The following is a 21,442-nucleotide window of genomic DNA, read 5'->3' as shown; positions in this document are numbered from 1 at the left end:
TTCTATAAAGAACTTCAGGAGAAGCAAGGACAACCATCTCTCCTAAATAGTGTTGCCATTTCTTGACACCTGTTGTCTAGAGTCATACATGGAGTGAATGTGCCCATTCCCACCATGAATAGCGACCTGTACCTGTGGTGTTTGACAGATTGGCTTCCTCTGTCAGAAGAGGGGACCTCTGGGAATGACTGGGGACCAGCAAAGCTTGACTCCATCATTTTCTCCAGTGCAGCCACAGGATGCCTTTCCGCCTTCGAATACTGTGGGAAATTACATGCATAAAGGTGAGCTGGGGATGAGTCATGAGAGGCTTGTAATACTACAGATAGGTATTAAAAGTTACAGAACTTGCAAGTAACATCCACTGGCCACCTAACCAAGAGAATGAGAGAGATATCATTTATATCCGCTTCTCACACACTGAGTGCTCTCCCTACCTTACCCTTGTCCAAAACTCTCTGTAATTAGATAAGGTCCATTGAAAAGAGGTTTTCATTTTAGAATCCTGGGTCATTCTTTTCATTTCAATCCATACCCATGGCACAGCCAAACAAACAAAAACCCAAAAAGCGCAAATAAGTATACTCAGTGTACATTTTTGGAGGACACTGATTCAGTGTATTTGCCCACCATTCTCTACTGTTTCCCTCTTTCAGTCTGATTACCAGGCACTTACCATGTCTAAAAAGAGAAATCTGTGAGCATTTTACTCTTCATAGTTATTAAACCTTAGTTTTACTTTGACTGTTATAACTCATAAGCCACAGAAGTCTAAAGAAAACTTAGACATGTCACACAAATAAAAATATTGACTGAAGGTAAATACCACATGGCACATCAACAAGGCTGCTGCCATGTTTCACACTCTCTGGCACTTGGCACTAGAACAAGCAGCAAGGACAGCAGATTTCCCTTCTGGAAACTTTAGATAAAAACTCTCCTGAGAAATGAACATTTTAGAATGCTAACCAAACTACAAAGATTTTGAAATTTAGATATTCAAATTTAATGTATGAACAAGAGTGTCACAGAAAAATACTAATATGCAATATGCAAATGAGAAGGTATACAACTGTACTCATCAAAAAAATGAAAATCAGAATAGAGAAAAATAAACGTCAGGAATATATACTGATCACAAAAATTAGGGGACATTTCAAAATGAATATGATGTGATATAAAAAGAAGCACTTGGTTTATTTTTATTAAACAAGATTATTAGAAAGGCAAATGACAACTCAAAGAAAGTGGTTTGATTATGCAACTGAGATGCAAAACCAACCTTTATTTCATTGGTGAAAATGCACAATATAAAAGGCTGAAAGTACTGAAGTATCTGCACGTTCCCTGATCCCCTCATTTTTGTGAGCAGTGTATAATAAAAACAAAGATTTGAGAAAAAAGAAAATGGTGCTAATTTGTTAGAGTAAATACTGACAATGTGTCCCAAAATGTTAAATATACACACTTTCTGGAACTACTTCTAGAAAGTTCCATCATTATATATAACTTATATATAATGTAAAACTGCATAGGTAAAACTTCAAAATTATATAATCACCAGGTATGACACAGTGCAATTTTTAATAACAAAACAGAAAACAAACACAAAAGTAACAATTGGAAACAATAAAAATGTCCACAAATACTATACAGCCATTCAAAAGAATAATATCAATGTACCAAAAATATGCAAATATGCACAATATGAAACATTTGTGTAAAGAAAATATGAAAAACAGATATACATATTTTGTAAGTATGCATGTATCTGCATATATATTTAGTTATATATATTATATATATATAATATACATATACATGTATTTTATGTCTCTGCGTGTTTCCCATGCAACCACACAGAATGCAGATGAAACAGAGTTAAACTATTAACTAGATGTTATCTTTGAGGAAAAGTATATTATTGATTATGGGTTATAAAGAGTAGGAAAAAAGGTTCTCTTTTAAAGTATTTCCCAAATAAACTATGTAGTGGCAGTAATGACCATGTCTTTAATCAGACTCTGAACTCTACAAAATGGTCAGACGTTTTGTAAAAATGGAAGAAATTGATTGGGGACCAAAAGAGAAGTTATGGAGATAATTTGGAAAAGGTGGTTGTTTCCAGCAACCTCAAATTACAAACATCTAAGAAGTGATGAAAATACCTTCATGTGTACTTCTTTATCAACTAATAAAGGTTTTTACAAACCATCCACGGAAGAAGTGAATTGAATGAATATGTTATTAAAATATAATCAACAGCCTGCATTTCCATCTGACTTCCAGGTTTTATTTAAAAATTCTACTAGGTTTTTGGTTTTATTTTATTTTTTCCCCTCATATTGTTGGTTTAGAAGACAAACTTGGATGCTTGGAAGGCTCAGTTACAGAAACAAGCTAGATCTGGGGTCACTCGCACAAATGGGAGGAGGTAAGCCTCCGCTCTGCTTGGGCTCTCAGGGGCAGCTGGGCCAAGTATCTAGATTTTCTGGAGGAAATCACCAAATCATTAAAAGTCAGTAACCCATTTATTTCTTTTTCTGAAAATGCAATATATGTCAAAAAGCCTAATTCAGCTTTTGCCCCATTAGTTCAGAGCTTTTGCTCTGAATGAGACTTGATCCTGAGAGCCTGAGGGTCTTTGTTCAAAATCCTGAATAAGAGTTTTGAATAGAATTAACCTCTTACTTGCCCTGCTTATTCACAGGCTTAATACTAGATATTGTGTTCAAAAATCTTTTCTTTCAGAAGCTTGAATGGCTGTTAAACAGTTGCTTTCAATTGTACTATTTTGATTCATTAACAAAAATTTGTTCCGTAATTTACTATTTTGAATTTGCTTCTTTTTTTCTCACTGCCTTTACAAGAATCATTATCATTTCAGTGGTTGCATGAAACCTGAGATTGAGGTGTAAATTGCCTTTATTCCTTTCCAGAGTTAGTTGAAACATGTAGGAACACTAAAAAACAACTAACAATTTGGCAATTCTTAAAAACTAATCTTCTGTATATGTTGGTTCAAATGATTTTAAAGATAGCTTCCAGTTTTCAGTTATTTATGACAAATAAATAGCTAAGAAATTGCCATTCCTGTCCTTACAGTAAGAAAAAGGCCGAACAAACTGAAAATCAATAACTATTCTTATATCCATCAGATAATTAAATTTGTAGGAAAAACCGCTAAATTCGTAGGGAAAACCGCCACTCGAAATCTGGATAGATGAGTGCGTACAGAGAACCATAGTTAAGATCAGCTATCCTGTGTAGCAGAATCTGTCAGAATCATAAATTTGTTACAATGTAAGTGGTACTTTTAATAAGTTGCTGAAATCTCTGAGTGTGCTAGAGTAAGAGTAAAAATCATCTGAGGGCTGTAATCTTAGGAGGGGTTCCCGCACACCCATGGGTTTTACCTCTTCACAACAGATTCTCACAATGATTTAAAAAAATCATGTCATGTCTCTGACAAGAGAAGGGGAAAGTAACCTCTTTAAAATGCATGTCATTTAAAATGCATTCTGCATTACCACTGCCTACTTTTCAGTGAAAAGAGACTTGACCAGAGTTGTATCTCACCTAAGAGAAGAGCACTTCTCTGACTCCATTCCCCTGTAGGCTTCCTGCCTCACATTGGGGTAAAAATTGAAGAAACTTTTGTGAAGGTTATGGGCCAGAAATATAGACTCACTAAAAGAAATATAATCATGAAGTCATAAATGACTCCCCTCCACCATGCCTTAAGACAATACCAATAGGGCTCCAATATAATAACAGTAGATGACAGCTAAAAAGTTGTAAGACACAGATTCTATTTAAGAAGGAGTTCTTAGGGAAACCTAAAAATACAAATAAAGAGAAAAACAACAAAACAAAACACTAGAAGGGATTAAAACCTTGGCAACTACTGTTATAGCCAACATTAAAAAAAAAAAACCAATCACAAACCAGATTAACATAAAACCTTGTACTAAAGGTTTATTTACTTCACCATCTATTACCTACTAATATATCATGTTTACCTTTAAACAAAAAAGTTATAAAGCATACTAAAAGACAAGAAAAAAATAAAGTCTGAAGAGACAAAATAATCACCAGAACCTGACTCCGATACCACAGGTATGTTGGAATGATCAGGCAGTGAATCTAAAACAAGCAGGATAAATATGCTAAGGCCTCTAGAGGAAAAAGTAGATAGCATACAAGAACAGATGGGTACTTTAAGTTGAGAGAGAAAAACACTAAAAAATATTTAAAAGTAAATGCTAAATATAAAAAACACTGTAACACAAATGATAAATGCACTTGATAGGCCCTTCATTAGACTGGACACAGCCAATAAAAAACATAGTTATCTTGAATATAAGTCAATAGAAACTTCTTGAAATGAAACACAAAGCAAAAATGGAATGCATAACTAAAAGGAAAAAAAGAGCAACAGAAGATAACATTTAAGAACTGTGGATAATTTCAAATGGTATAACATAAACATAATTGGAATACCTGAAGGAGAAGTAAAACCAAATAGAGCAGGAGAAATGATTAAACTAATAATGACCTATAACTTCCCAAAATTTTTAACAGATACCAAACGACAGACACAGGAAGCTCACAGGATACCAAAACACCTTAAAGGATAAATATGAAAAACTTTATATCACAGACCATCATATGCAAACTATATTTAAAATAAAGAAAATATACATTAAAAATGCTGAAAAAAATCCAGAAAAGAATAAAAACCTTGCCTGTAGAAAAAGTAAGAAATACAGTGGACTTCTAATAAGTCATACAAACAAGAAGAAAGAAGAGTAAAATAAAGTGTTAAAACATCAAAAGATACCAACCTAAAAATATATCTCTAGTGAAACTGTCTTTTAAAAAAGAAGTAGAAATAAAGACTTTCTCAATCAAAAACTGAGGAAATTCATCACCAACAGACCTGTCTTGCAAAAAATTTTAAGAGAAGTTCCTTAGGAGAAACAAAATGATATAGGTCAAAACTCATAACTACATAATAAAAGAAAATACTAGAGAAATAATAAATAAAGGTAAATTAAAATATTTTATTTTTCTTACTATTAATAAACCAAATAAGAAATGTTCATTCACAATAATAGTAACTTTAGATATAGTACACACACAAATTAAATAACTGATAGCAATTTTATAAAGGAAAGGAGAGTGAAATTGGGAATACACTGTTATAAAATACCTGTACTACCAATGAAATGATACAGTGTTATTAAAAGTGGACTCAGATTAGTTGTCTGTATATTGCAAACTCTTGAGCAACCATTAAAAGATTCTGAAAAGAAGTATTATTGATATGTTAGAAGAAAAGAGAAAATAGAAATATATCAAATAATTAGAAACAGAGAAGGAAGAAATAAAACAGAAGACACAATGGTCAAGCACCAAAGTTATAGATTATAAATATGGCGGATATTAAATGAGCTATATCAATAATTAGTTGAAGTATAATAATCTAGGCCTTGGCCAGCTAGATCAGTTGCTTAAAGTGTCGTCCTGATACACCAAGTTTGCCTGTTCAATCCCCAGTCAGGGCACATACAGGAAGCAACCAATGAATGCACAACTAAATGGAACAAATCTATGTTTTTCTCTCTCTCCCTTTCTTTTCCTCTCTCTCACTCTAAAATTAATAAATTAAAAAAATTAATAGTATGAAGATCTAATACATCAATTAAACAGAGATTTTCCAAGTAGATGAGAAAACAAAATCCAACTATATGTTTCTACAAAAATATCCCACTTTATATATAAAGACAGAGGTAGGATAATAGTAACAGAGTAGAAAAAGGTATGCCATCTTAACACTGATCAAAGGAAAGCTGGAATAGGTATATTAATTTCAGATAAAGCAGACTTCAGAACTAAAAATAGTACTAAGGATAAAAAATAAATAAAAGAAGTATCATTTACCTAATGATAAAGGAGCCAATTCCCCAAGGAGCTAAAGCAGTTCTTAACATTTATGTGCCTAACAGAGCATCAAAATACATAAGGCAAAAACCGATAGTACAGCAAGGAAAAATAGACATATCCTCTATTATACTTGAAGAACTCAATACCCGCCTATGAATAATTGACAATGATCCATCAGGCAGAAAATCATTAATGACATAATTCATCTGAACATTATGTTCAATCAACTGGATCTAATTGGTGTTCTTAAAATACTGCTTTCAAATCAGGAGACTATATATTCTTCTCAAACTCACAAGAAACATTCATTAAGATAAAATACAATTTTTGGCCATAAAATACACCTTAAGAGGTTTAAAAAAAACAAACAGAAATCATACAAAATATATTCTCAGACTTCACTGAAATTAAATTAGAAATCAATAACAAAAAGATAGTTCGAAAATCAAAAACTAGAGATTAAACAACATACTTGTAAATAACAGAAAGGTCAAAGAAAAAGTCTCCAGATAAATTTTTAAATATTTTTAACTAGATGAAAATGAAAATATAACTTATCAAAGTTTGTGTGCAGTAACAGACAGAGTAATTAGAGATAAATTTAAAACATCAAATTCTTGAATTTGAAACAAAAAAATACCTGAATTTTAGAAATATCTAAAATCAATCATTTCAATTCCACCTTACAGAACTAGAAAAAGAAAAGTAATGAAAGCCTAACAAACAGAAGAAGATAAATAATAAATTGAGAGAAGTAATTAATGAAACTGAACACAGGAAGAGAATAGAGAAAATAAAAGCAAGACAGATTCTGTAAGATGACCAGTAATATTGCTAAGTCCCTAGTCAGACTAACCCAGAAAAAATAAAATAAAAAGATTACCAATAAAAGAAGTGAAAGAGGGGCTATAAGTACTTCTACCATGGACATAAAAATGTTAGAAAAGGAACACATGAAAACTCTACACTCTCAAATTTGAAATATTAGTTGAAATGGACTAATTTCTTGAAAGACACAAATTAGCACAATTCACACAAGGGAAAATGTGTAAACTTATTAGCCCTATGTGAATTAAAGAAATACATCTATTAACAAAATAAGTATTATTTAGGAGGTCCCAGGAAGGAATGCAAACTCTGACAAGAGAAATACTAGAAATGTCTGAAAGGACATCAGTGAGAATTGGGACCCAGCAGATTGCTGTTCTGAGCAACTTTCAAAATGTGTGGAATCTGTAAGAATGAAGGCAAAAGGACTGTACATAAGCACTGTGCTTTATGTGTAAATATATACATATGTACTTGATCTGTCTACAGAGAGAGCCTAGAAAGAAAGACATGCTCAATAAAAAATGAAAGAACCCTATATTTATGGATCATGTCAACATGATACAGGGTCTGCCTGACCTGTGATGGTGCAGTAGATAAAGCGTCAAATGGAATGCTGAAGTTACAGGTGGGAAGCCTTGGAGCATATGACAAGCAATCAGTGAACAGCTAAAGTGAAGCAACTATGAATTGATACTTCTTGCTTACCTCCCTCTGTAAAATCAATAAATAAAATCTTAAAAAAAAAAAGACACAGGGGCCAATGGAAAACATTTCAATGGCCAAAGCTAAAAATAAAATTGATCATAAATAAATAAAATAGTATTAAACTATTGGATTATAACTCAAAGTATAAGATAACTATCCATGAATTCATAGTTTGAAACAAATGATGGAATTAGTTAATAAATGAGGAAGACAAGACAGACCCTTTGCCATAGAATTCTGAATAATAAGTAAATACTTCAGCCTCACAAAGGGGGAGCAGAACTCCCCACCCATTACATGTGGGCCACACATAGTCGTTTTCTCCCAAAGAGAACTCTATAGAAGGAAGAGAGGAAAAGAGTGATGTCACTGTGGAGACTCCTGACAATTACTGCCTGAGATAGATGACAAAAGTCATCATCACTGGTGACAAATCATATTACTATAGTACAATTTTGATATGTGGTAGAAATGGTACTTAACTTCTATTGTATTTATCTCAAAACCTGGTAACTCCATTCTAGTCATGAGAAAAACGTCAAACTAATTCCAATAGAGGACCATCCTAACAAAATAGTTGACTGGTACTCCTAAAAAGGTCATTTAATAACCAAAAAGAAATCTGACAAATTATCACAACCTAGAGGAACCTAAAGAAACATGACAAGAAAGCGTAATGTGGAATCCTGATGGGATCCTGGAACAGAAGAAGCAGTTATAAAAACTAAGGACATATGAATAAACTATGGATTTGGGTCAATAATAATGCATCCATATGGGTTCATTAATTGTATTCAATGTACCATATTAATGGACAATCTTATAACAGGGAAACTGAGTATAGCATGTATAGGAACTTTCTATTATCTTCACAAGCTTTCCATAAATCCAAAACTGTCCTAAAAAATAAAGTCTACTGAAAAAAGAAGTTTTAAAATGCAGAAGATACACACCAATAGAGGGGGGAAAATTAGAGACTGGAGGCTGGATGTAGCCTTCTTTTATTTTCCTGAGTTGCTCACTTACAGGGCCTCAAGGTGTACAACCCACTCAGCAAAAACAGTTTGTACCAGCCTTCCTTCAAGGTACCTTAACTGCCCAGGGTTTTCATCTCTGGACATTTTATGCTCTATGCTGGAAGCCTTTATTATGGTTGCTGCCTGTATATATGTAGTGCATCCTTGGGCAGAGTTCAGGCAGGCACAGTTGTAGCCCTCAGATAACATCTCCAGTGAAGCTGCAGTGCTCAGGCCAGCTGCCCGCCGGCCCTTCCATAATCATTTCTGTATGATGGTACAAGGACAGCAGTTAATGCCATGGTCTTTGCCTGTGCTCACACGGATCTTGATCTTGTGTGTGTGTGTGTGTGTGTTTGTGTGTGTGTATGTGTGTACCTGTTTTGTTAAAACCTCATTTGATATCATGTATAATACAAGGTGTCACTTTGGTAGTGAATAAGGAGATGTCACAGTCTATTCATGGGTCTGTTCAGCAAGAGCTGAAACGATTTTTTTTAAACACTCACAGAGGCCCCAGTCTATACTGTTATTTCACGGGATAGCACTCATCCCTATTGACTTCCCTGACAGCCTGCCTGGCAGAGGTGCTTTGGGTGCTGCAGATAGGCCCTGTCATTTGCACCATCACCCACCTCGTTCCTAACACATTGTTGGTGGTGCACTGGAATCGACAAACCAGCTGAATGAAGCAGGTGATGTTGGAAGTAGAGCAACGGCTATGTTGTTTCTAGCTCTGTAGCTCACACACAGCGGGAGTCAGAGGTTAAATGAAAGCAGTGTCTGTGTTGCAGAGCAATGTTGACAGAGCTGATAATCCTCTGGGCTGGAACCCCAAGCAGTACAGGCAGGAGGGCAGGTTATTTTTAAACAGTTTTAAATGTCTGCCTTTCTGCTAAAAGATAATAATGCTGGGAAAAATAAAAGGCAGCAAAAAAAGAGGAGGACCAGATAGAGATGGATTGACTCCTTAAAAGGAGCCACAGGTATGAGCCTGCAGGAGCTGAGCAGGGCTCTCAGGCCAGGACGTTGTGGATGTCACTCACTCATAGTCTCCAGGAGTCGGCGCTGCCTCAGCTGCACACAACACACACGCTCTGCAGGCTCCCAGTTTATATATATCTGTGTCAAAAAAAGATGCTCAACTTCATTGACTATTAGGGAAATACAAATCAAAATGACAGTCAGATACCACCTCACACCTGTTAGAATGGCTGCTATCAATAAGAGAAGTAATAACAAGAGTTGGAGAGGCTGTGGAGAAAAAGGAACCCTTATTCACTGCTGGTAGAAATGTAAACTGGTAGACCCCCTTTGGAAAACAGATGGAGGTTCCTCAAAAAATTAAGAATAGAGCTACCATATGACCTAGAAAATCCTCCTCTGGGTATCTACCCCCAAAATTTGAAAACATTTATTCACACGATATATGTACCCCTAAGTTTATTGCAGCAATATTCATGGTGGCCAAAACATTTATTCACACGATATATGTACCCCTAAGTTTATTGCAGCAATATTCATGGTGGCCAAGACATGAAAACAACTGAGTTATCTTTTGCTAAATGACTGAATAAAAAAGATATAGTACATATATACAATCAAATACTACTCAGCCATAAGAAATGATAAAATACTGCCATTTGCAACAACATAGATAGATTTTGAGAATATTATGCCAAGAGAAATAAGTCAGAAAAGGCCAAGAACCATGATTTCACTCATATGTGGGATATAAAACTGAAAGCAACAAATGAAAGACAAGAAAAACAAACAAACAAAAGTCTCTAGACACAAACAATAGGATGGTGGCTACCAGAAGTAAGGGGGGCAGGAGGAGAGCAAGGTAAAGAGGGTCAAACATATGGTCACTAAAGAACTGACTTTGGGTGGTGGGCACACAACACAATACACAGATGGTATATAATAGAATTGTACCCTAGAAAATTATCTATTATTAACCAATGTTACCTTTAATAAATTTAGTTTAAAAAATAATAATTCACATCTTATGGATGAACAACATGTATATTTGTGCTTGAGATTGTAGTATTTAGTTATCGACTCTATTTTTAACTGAATTTTTGAGGTGACTCTGGATAATATAATTATACAGGTTTCTGGTGCCCAATTCTACAACACATCTCTGTACACCATATTGTGTGTTCACCCTTCACTCAAGTCAAGTCTTTGTCCATCACCATTTATCCCCCTACACCCTCATCCACCTCTCTCCTGGCAATCACCACACTGTTGTCTGTGCTCATGAATTATCAAATCTTTATAAAAAGGCATTTGGACTCATTTGTTGCAAACTCTCAATGCACTTTAATTTTTCACAATGGATTCTCTAGCAAATCAATGTGCTTTCATGCTACAGGTCTACTAATATCATTCCATGTCTTTATGTAATGGTAAGTTTGAAATGGTGGAGGAAAAAATGTAGATTTCTGTGCCTTACAATAGTGTTAAAGCAGTGTATCTTTGCATATTCAAAAAAAAATTTTTTTTTGTACCACACACACAAAAGTTCTTTATTTCAAATCCGACATTAGCCAAGAAGATGGTGAAAGTGGTTATGTTCTAGAGCATGATTTATCTGGATCTGTAACACTGGGGAACAAAATTTTTGCTGCATCCACAAAAACGCTTGTTCTTACCTAATTCGAATGTGCTGATCTCAAATCTGACATTAGTTTTTCTCTGTAAGCTACAGTTTTTTTGCAATTCAAGATTTAAGGATTTCATCTTATTGTAAAATGTTCAACATTTAGTTTAACATAATGAAGTAGAATGTCTTCTTGGGCATCATCTTTGTGAAAATATAATTTATATTATATAATGCAGTAAATATACTAATACCCTAAAAGATATGATTGCATCAGAATTTCTCTACAATTTCAAAATAGAACATATTAAAACCCTTATTTTAACCATAAAATTTGCACAAAAATTATTTAAATTCTATTCAGGCAAAAATTTGCGTTTGTAGCTCTTGCGTTTGTGTACGTGTTGAGGACAATCTTGTTTGATGCTACAACAGTAGTCTGCTCATCACTAACAGCTCCAAGATTTTTGGGAAACTTATCAAGGTGACTGTTCAGGAAGTGAATCTTAATGCTCAAGTTATATCCAATGTCGTGGAATCGCCAACAGCATCCTTTGAACTAGAAGTTCATAGTTTTCTGCTTTTTTGTTGCCAAGGAAGTTCTTTATAACGGCCACAAAAGACTGCCATGCTGCTTTCTCCTCCTTATTCATCATCCTGGCAAATTCTTCATCACGTATGAGGGTTCGAATTTGAGGTCCATCAAATATACCTGCTTTTATCTTCTCGAAAGGCAAGGTAGAAAAAGCAGAAATAGTATGTTGAAAGCACTCACTTTATTCAAAGCCTGAACAAACTGCTTCATTAAGTCAAGTTTGATGTAAAGTAGGGAAAAAATGATCCTGTCTTGATTAACTACAGGTTCATTCACAATATTTTGCATCCCTACTTCCAGAGCTTCAAGTTTTGGCCACTTTTTCTGTGTCTAGTGTTTCTCCCAAGCTCGGCTGTCTCACAAACACAGAAAGCAAGGATACTTCGTGAAACCTCTCTGTTGTCTTAGCAGGAAATTTACTATTTTAAGATCCATGCAAATGATCCAGTTATGCTCCTCATACTTCAGAAAGTCAAGGACAATTTTTATGTCATTATAATCTTCTCAAAGATGAGTTGAATAACCAATTGGAACTGCTGCATAAACATTACCGTGTGTAGGAAAACACATTTCAGACTCCGTTTAGAGCTGTCAAGAAATAGCCGCCATTCTGTTGGACTGTAAGTGGTAACAGCTAGCTGGCTGAGAAGACTACTGATATCCTGACAGTAAACAAAGTGTTTGTTTCTGGAAAAAAGTCCACAAAAATTTGTTCATGCTTCTTGAAATGGGATACTTTAGCTGACCAGTAAAGTACATTCTATTCTTGAAGTCTGGAGGCTAATAACTCAGCTGCTTTCTTTGATAGGCCCAAATCTCTTACTAACTCATTCAATTTGGGTTGGCTAAACTGCTGAGGGGTTAATGACTGCTTGGCATCAGAAGAAGACCCTTCAGATTCTACAACCATTCCCTCATGCATCTTATCAAAATACATTTGATCACTATGTTCACTTTCTTTGCCCTTAGAAGAAATAAAACCATTGAAAACTGGAACAGGGAGTGTCTCAGAGTGTGGGATAGGTCGTATTGCTGAAGGAATATTAGGATTTCCGATGATATGCTGTTTTTCTTGCCGGTGCCCTTTGTATGGATCACACTGAAATAACAGTCACTACTGTTGTCCTTAGGTTCACATCAAACCATGGGAATACCAAAAGGCATTTCTTTGCGTTTTCCTTTTGTTCAGTCATGAAGCATTTATTCACAATTATGACACACAATATGAGGAGCCCAATTCTTGTCTTGATCGCCAAGGGGAACTTGAAAATAGGCAATATATGCACGTGTCACAAATGATGAAACATTGCACCTTTGACATTGAAGTGTGTAACAGCCACATATATAACAGAAGGTGTCAGGACTATTCTTATATTTACACCTACTTGAAGAAGCCATGATTCAATCTTAAAACCAAATGAGAGGGTGTTTTTATCAGATAATAATTTTTTACCTTTAAAAACAACTACAATTATGTAAAAGTGATGTTTGTAAAACATTAATTGCCTTGTGGTTATGTTCAATCCAAGAGTTGTTGCCCTTTAACTCCAATTTAAAAACCAATGCATACCATTAACTGTAACAAAAAGAAATTAAAATTGCATAAAAACTAGAGCATGCACCAAAGAACGGATTTCAGATTTGGAATCAGCAATGCAGAGGTATACAGAAACATTTCTAAAACCTCATGCAAGAGAAAATGAAAAAAAAAATTGTTCCCCAGTGTAATACAAGTAATTAACTATTTTATCATTGTTTCTATTTTGAAAATTTTGGCACCATGTATCAGAGCAGAACTAATATAACAATTGCAGTCAATCTTGTAAAGTCGGTAGATAATGGGGGATGGTCATGTGGGGAACTCAGGCCCTCCCGGAAACTTTGGCTAGGACCGCCCACAACCAAGTGCGCCAAAAGAAACTTCCCAGGAGCCCTTTGGAAAAGAGTGACACCTCCATCAGCCAGTGAGATTTCATCACGTCATATTAGCTCAAGCACCCTAGGGACCCTTTAATTTCTCTCAGAGGAGTCACTGCTTGCGACTCCCCTGGCCTCCATGTTTCCTCGGGGCCAGGGGACCTCGTTGGGCAGGATGCGCTCTTCACGCAATAAAGCCTTTTATTATTCCACACTTCATGGCTCCAGCCCCTTCCTTTCTTCTTGGCAGGGAAAAATACCTTACAAAAATCTTAAACACATTTCCACTGAAGTAAAATAATATGGCTAAACACCTTTCCAGGCACAAAGTACAAGCAAGCACTCCACTCCAACCTACCCTTTACCATCCCACCTCAACTAGGTGTTCATCCTTTCAGCCAGGGGACAGAGCATGTGTTACTTATTCCCTCTTCTCAGAGAGTTGTTTGCTGTTCCAACTGTCAGTGTGGACCAAAAAAAAAAAAAAAAAAAAGACAGGCCACAAACTAAACCTGACAGGTTCAGATGAGCCCTGCATGGTGGCCTTGCAGACTCAGAGACATAAAGTAACCACACAGGATAGTCCACATTTAAAATTTTCTACCTAAAAGCAGTTCATGGTGGGTAGCCATGTCCTAGTGAGGTACATTTCTCTAACAAAGGTCAGTGCTTACCTTAATGGAGCCAGCTTTTACATCTATAATAATGTATCTGATAACAGGCCACTGAAATGTAAGGGCCATCTTCTTTTCCTGCCCCCACAGCAGGACAGGCATCCCTCCAGAGCAGGAACCAACAACCCCCTCATTGCTGTTATTGTCATGTTAATTGGCTACTAACTATTTCATCCCTGCCTATGTAAAAGAAGTCTCAGTATAAAAGTTTTTACGTTTTATCCAGTCCCAGAGATGTCCTACTTTGCTTCCTCCTGCCTCCCTAATCTAGCACCAATCAAACCCATGTGACCCGCTTACATCTTCCCCTTTATTCTGATGTATAAAATAAGTGGTAAAACCACCATTTTCTGAGCATTTTATCACTTTGTTGAGACTTTGCTTCCTGGAAGTGGTTGACAGTTTGGCTCAAATAAACTCATGACAATTTTTTTTACAGATTTGGAAGTTTCTTACATTGACATCAGGTTAACTCTCAGACCTGCCTTCTGTTATCTCTAACAGTGCTATTCACTATTGGCTGGAGGTGTTGGCAAATTTGCTGTGGTATTTTTTTACTAATCTCTATCGCCTACAGTAATCAGTAAGCTCCTTGAAAGCAGGGACATTGTCATTTTTGGTCATTATATCCCTGGTCTTTAACACAGTGCTTGGTCCTTATTGATAGTTAATACATATAAATCATCTCGCTCTTGGTGTCCTCTCTTCCTGATCCCTGAACCAGGCTGAGAAGTTTGCCCTCTTGACTGTCTGGGTTACAATTTTAGCCCCAGCTGTCACTCACAGATGACATAAGTAAACGAGGTGAGTGTCTCTTTGAGTCACACTTTGTACATTTCTGAATGATGGTAAAGGACTAGATGCTGCTAAGGCAATGCCATGTCCAGTTCTGCAGCCTCTGAGTCAAGTGTTTCCAGGTTATCATGTGAACCAGGTGTTCCATATCCACATCTTGTTAAATGACAGTAAAGTGAAACTCTTCTACATGAATATTTAATGAATTTAAGGGAATACCAGATACAGACAATTTCATTTGTTAAACACTGCAATTTGCAAAGAATTTCAAGTAGTTAACTTGGGCTTCAAGACACAATAAAGACAATTTGCCTGATATAGTAAACAAGGAGGAAATTTTCCTTCCCAAGTGTCAGGCAGATAAATTATATTTTGCTCATTGTAAAGATGGCCGCTGCTCTCACGAGGTGCTGCTCTCACGTGATACAGCTAAATGCCCTTCTTGTTTGGGAAGGGGCTTGTTATACTAATGTGTGTTCAGGATGGTTTTTGCATCAAAAGATTTTAAAAGGAGGAGCTAAGAGGCCATTTTGGAGAGAGTGGCCACATTCCTGTAGAGAGGAGGAGCCCATGGTGTAGAAGGAGAGAGAGAGGCTACGTGGAGGGGAGGGGGCAGCCAAAATGGTGGAATGGGGGAAGGAGAAGCCAGTTCATAGAGGAGAAGGAGATAGGGAACAGAGGTGAATAAGACTGGTGATGTGGAAGTCTTTGATTTTAGGAACCCTCAGATGAGTCAGTGGCTTTGTGACTGATGAATGAGTAGGTTTTGGAGCCCAGTGTGTTTGTTCACTCGCTTGCCTAGTGTGAGTCTAAAATAAAGGAAAATGGCCCACCAGTTCTTGGCTCTGTTGATTCCTTACCGTCTGTCCGAATTAAATGCGAAGCTACACGGGCCAGGTGGCTTTGATAGAGGCTGCGGCTACTGGCCATACACCAAGGTTTATATGTACCTGGATAACATGGAGGAGTAAATGCTTGTTGTGGGAAAGGGTAGTGACAGAACTCTTATGCTAGGCTTTCAGAATTTCCTTATGGATACATTTTGTAGCTTGAACATGGATTCTGGACTTGTTCACTACTCTTGCCATTTGAGAAGGATAATTTTCTTTTGGGAGTGGCTATCCAGGACATTGGAGAGTACTTATCAGCATCTCTGTCCTCCACTCATTGATGCCTATAGCACTTTCCTCCCAACACCAAAAGTGAGGAGCCCTGAGGAGCCCCTGAGCCACTTCACCCGCAGGTGTTGTAAGGTACCAAAAACTACAGAATTAATATTAATATTTTAAGAGGATTGAAGAACATTTTATTAATTTGGGTTAAGGTGTTCAGAGAAATTGTGAGAAATAGTCTCTGTACTGTGTGATTGGCATGACCAGGATGGCCCTTGGCCCATGTATTGTAAATGCAAAGGGGAGGAGAACATGGATTCCCAGACATTCCACCACACCAGTGGGGAAAGGGGTGAATGGCTAGCCAGGTGCAGGGAGAGAAAAGCCAAAATAAACCTTTTCTTATAGCAATGAGCCATTCGCGGGCATTTGTCCCCACAGAAACTACCTCTCCTATGTAAGTGCGTGTAGTTGACACATGTGACTCTGGACAGAGAGATAGCGGATGAACACTAGAAAATATAGGAATGCCTTTTAATATGTAAAGAGACATCTTTCTACCATTGTGTTGACTTGTAAATTTTGTTTTCTCCAAAATGATATATGGCTTGCAAATTGAACGTGGTCCTATCATGTTAAAGGACATATGACTATAACCAATAGTGGTAAAGGGCTCCTAATTACAATTTTTACTTCTGTACTTCCGCTTACAAAACTATAAAAACTAGGTAAAACAAAGGGCCAGCACGCTCTCCCTCAGATTTCTGTCAGACTTGCTGCCGCTTGGCCAACCTAGACAATAAAGCTTTGGTGTGTAATCGATGGACTTTGTTAGTGTCTTCAATGTTTCGGGTCCCTCCAGATTGGGCTTAACAAAAGTGCTTCCAGATTTTGCTGAATGCTCCCTGGGGAAACATTATCCCCTGATGAATACCGCTGAATTATAAGGATTTAGGTTTGGCTCTAGGCTACATTCAGTAGCTGTTCAACAGAAGTCAATCTTGCAAGCTTTAAGCCTCATTTTCCTCTTCTAAGCATTTTGGGCAGTATTAAGTAATTTTTGTTAGGACCAAATGAGACTATGTATGTGTATTAACAGGCATAATTCTATGTATGTAACCGGTACATGTTATGTGCAATCACTATGATCAATATCTCATCTATCATTTTTGTTGTTATCATTGACATAGGTATTTCCTCATAGCTCTTGTCAGAAGAAAAAAAAATATTGACCTACAAAGGAAAAATGCTCTCCTAAATTTTCTTCAATACATTTACATTTTAATATGCACACAAATTCTTAGCTCCGTATCAGATGACTGCTCTCCCTAAGACTGCTTGTGCAACTTGGCCTCCAACTGCACAGCTGCCCTACAAACAGCTTTTATTTATTATTTATTATTATTTTTATTAATTTTAGAGAGGAGAGGGAGAGAGAGAGAAAGAGAGAGAAGGGGGGAGGAACAGGAAGTATCAGCTCCCATATGTGCCTTGACCTGGCAAGCCCAGAGATTCAAACTGGTGACCTCAGTGTTCTGGGTCCACGCTTTATCCACTGCACCAGCACAGGTCAGCCAGGTTTTATTACTTAAGCATGGCATTGAAGGAAAGTGAATGCTCTTAAAATTTTTAGCTTTTTTAAATGAACTTTTGGATACATATTTGTTGGGCAAATGAGTTTTATTTTTTTTGTATTTTTCTGAAGCTGGAAACGGGGTGAGACAGTCAGACAGACTCCCGCATGCGCCCGACCGGGATCCACCCGGCACGCCCACCAGGGGCAACGCTCTGCCCACCAGGGGGCGATGCTCTGCCCCTCCGGGGCATCGCTCTGTTGCGACCAGAGCCACTCTAGTGCCTGGGGCAGAGGCCAAGGAGCCATCCCCAGCGCCCGGGCCATCTTTGCTCCAATGGAGCCTCGCTGCGGGAGGGGAAGAGAGAGACAGAGAGGAAGGAGAGGGGGAGGGGTGGAGAAGCAGATGGGCGCTTCTCCTGTGTGCCCTGGTCGGGAATTGAACCCGGGACTTCTGCACACCAGGCCGACGCTCTACCACTGAGCCAACCAGCCAAGGCCCAAATGAGTTTTTAAAATTTGTATTTTTTGAGTTTGCTCACTTTTATTGTTAAAAAATGGCGCTGGGCAGCCAGGTGTGTGCTTACCCTCAGCACAGGGCAGTTGATTGCAAACTGCAGACTGCATTCCTGCTTGGGAGAGGCCATTGTTTTGCTAATGTTTGCTGGAGGAAGGGTCTTTGTGGGCCCCAGGCAGTTTTGCAGGGAGAGCAGAGAGAATGCAGAGTGCTGAAGAAGAAGCCAGTTTTTGCAGAGAGAGAGGTGTGCAGATGGGGAACCAGAGCTGAGGGGTTTTGTGAGCTCCATTGAGATTGGTGAGGCCTTTGATTCTAGGAAGTACCCAAGAAGATTCTCCTAGTTGTGCAACTGGAGAATGTGTCAGGGCTTTAAAAGCCCAGAATGAAAGGGAAATGTTTTCCTTGCCTGTTTGCTCGTTGGCCAGTGTGAGACTTTAATAAAAGAATGGCCCAACATTTTTTGGCTCCATTGTTTCTTTACCTTCTGCCAGAATTCCATGAGAACCTACATTCCATGATGGCGGCAGCCACTTGCCTTACAGTATTCTCTGTGTGTGTGTATGAGTGTGATAGAGACAGAGAGAGGGACAGATAGAGGCAAATAGACAGGAAGGGAGAGAGATGAGAAACATCAATTATTTGTTGCGGCTTCTTAGTTTTCTTAGTTGTTCATTGATTGCTTTCTCATATGTGCCTTAACCAAGGGGGCTACAGCAGAGTGAGTGAGCCCTTGCTCAAGCCAGTGACCTTGGGCTCAAGGTAGCAACCATGGGGTCATGTCTATGATCCCATGCTCAAGCCAGCAACCTGTGCTCAAGCTGGTGAGCCCATGCTCAAGCTGGATGAGCCTGCGCTCAAGCTGGTGACCTCTGGGTTTCAAACCTGAGTCGTCCGCACCCCAGTATGAAGCTCTATCCACTGTGCCACAGCCTGGTCAGGCGATACATAGTCTTCATTACTATTTTCTCCCAAAATATATGGCACAAAAAAAAATTGTAGTCAAATTGTTATTTGATTCTTATAATAATATTGCAAGCAACAGTATCAGCGTGTAATTCTCCAGAGCAGAAATTTGACTAGATATATGTAGACCAAGATTTTATACCAGTCTTTAAGAGAGGGAAAATGTAAATGAAAAAAATAGATACTGTTTTCTCCTATTAAACTCACAAAGTAAATGTTGACACAGGGATAACAAAGCCAGTATTGACCCACATTGCTTTCTAGCACTGAAATTGATGTGCACCTTCCGCAAAGCAACTTGTTCATCCCAATCCAGTCTGGCAGGAGGGACCAGCTTGTGCAGTCCTTTGAGCTCAAGCACGCAATGCATAGAATACTAAGCCTGCAACAGGGGCCAAAGTTTTGCCAGAACTCTGATATTGATTTTAAACTGGTTATTAAGAAACAAAAGACTCAGAAAGTACATTTGACCCTTCCCCTTTCCTGCCCCAGAAGTTAAGGTGGAAAGAGATGTTCCAGGAAGGAAATCTTAGCATATCTACTTTAGCTTAATTTCAATAAAGTATGCTAAATAGGAAGACTCCCAGCAGGGGCCTGGCCTGGTACCAGATCATCCTGTGGGTCCCTCTGTTGCTGGCTTGCCCTTAGCAAGAATTTGCCAGCTACCTATAGGTATGCTCTGCTTTTTCTCAACTACCTGTAAATTGACCATTTTCACTTTCAAAATGTAAGACCCTGTTCCCCCCTTCCTCCTTTTTCCAAAATATAATATATACCCAATTCTGTCTCATTGTCTTGGTACTTTTCATGCCTATGTGAAATCTGCCCCACACCCCAGGGCAAGCATCCCACCAGAGCAAGAACCAACAAACTCCCTCATTGTTATTGTTATGTTAATTAACTGTTAACTATCTTATTCCTGCGTGTGTAAAAGAAGTTACTGTGCATACATTTTTAATTTCTATCCAATTCCAGAGATTAACCCCACCTTTGCTTTCTCCAGTTTCCCTAATCTATCACTAATCAATTTCACGTACCCCCTTACACCTTCCCCTTTCTAATGTATTAAATAAGTGGTAAACCCGTCATTTTCTGGAACATTTTCTCAATCCGCTGAGACTTTGCTTCCCGGTAATTGTCAATAGTTTGGCTCAAATAAACTTATAAAAATTCTTATAGATGTGGGAGTTTCTTATGTTGACAATATAATCAAATAAAGGACAGGAGGAGCACAGTCATGAAGTTCGATTTAATATAGTTTCTCTAGTAAAAACTGGGAAAGAACATGAATGTCTATTAGGAGGAAAAGGATGAGAAAATTGTGTAGTGACCACTTTGTGGACCTTTATGCTATCCCCAAAATGAGTTTCGAAGATTATAGATCAGACAGGAACTGCTATTGACTGTATGTTTAGTAGGAAAAAAAAAAGGCTACAAAACTGTGGGTGTGTTTTGCTGCAACCTTGTAAAATGCACAGAGACTGACAAAGTTGCCCTTCTTGGCCAAACTTTAGACAGGTCCTACAAGGTCAGTGGCCATCACTGTCGTGGCCGTGCAGGTTCACATTGGATTTGGGAAGACAGTAAAGAAATAGTGGAGCCAAAAAAGGGTGGGCCATTCCTTTATTAAAGTCTCGCACCAGCCAACGAGCAAACAAGCAGGGAAAACACTTCCCTTTCATTCTGGGCTCCCAAAGCATGACGCATTCTCTGGTTGCACAACCAGGAGAATCTTCTCTGGTTCTTCCTAGAATCAAATGCCCCACCAGTCTCAGTGGAGCTCGCAAAGCCCCTCAGCTCTGGTTCCCCATCTGCACACCTTCTCCCTTCTCTGCAAAAACTGGCTTCTTCTTCAGCACTCTGCATTCTCTCTGTTCTCCCTGCAAAACTGCCTGAGGCCCACTAAGACCCCTCTTCCAGTAAACATTAGCAAAACAATGGCCCCTCCCAAGCAGGAATGCAGTCTGCAGTTTGCAATCAACTCCCCTGCACTGAGGGCAGGCACATACCTGGCTGCCCAGCGCCATTTTTAACAATAAAAGTAAGCAAACTCAAAAAATACAAATTCCACAAACTCATTTGCCCAGTAGGTCCCTCTGAGTCTGAGGCCTCAGTGCAGGCCTATAAACACTTCAGATTCTCAGTACAAATTATTTCAGCCCCTCACCCACTCAAAGTAGCACACAA

At 38.0% G+C, this 21,442-nt stretch overlaps 1 protein-coding gene across 4 annotated transcripts in view; it reads right to left on the bottom strand.

Annotated features, from left to right (window-relative positions):
• Positions 1 to 21,442, bottom strand: part of NRG3 (neuregulin 3) — a 1,278,837-nt gene that overhangs the window by 12,784 nt on the left and 1,244,611 nt on the right. For all 4 annotated transcript variants that reach the window (XM_066243724.1, XM_066243726.1, XM_066243723.1 and 1 more), the window contains exon 7: positions 133 to 260. In XM_066243724.1, the coding sequence (XP_066099821.1) occupies positions 133 to 260 (128 nt within the window). The remainder of the gene's footprint in view (positions 1 to 132; positions 261 to 21,442) is intronic.

Source organism: Saccopteryx bilineata, chromosome 9 (assembly GCF_036850765.1).
Source record: "Saccopteryx bilineata isolate mSacBil1 chromosome 9, mSacBil1_pri_phased_curated, whole genome shotgun sequence".
Taxonomy (NCBI): Eukaryota; Metazoa; Chordata; class Mammalia; order Chiroptera; family Emballonuridae; genus Saccopteryx; species Saccopteryx bilineata.
This window is presented reverse-complemented; position numbering and strand designations above follow the sequence as displayed.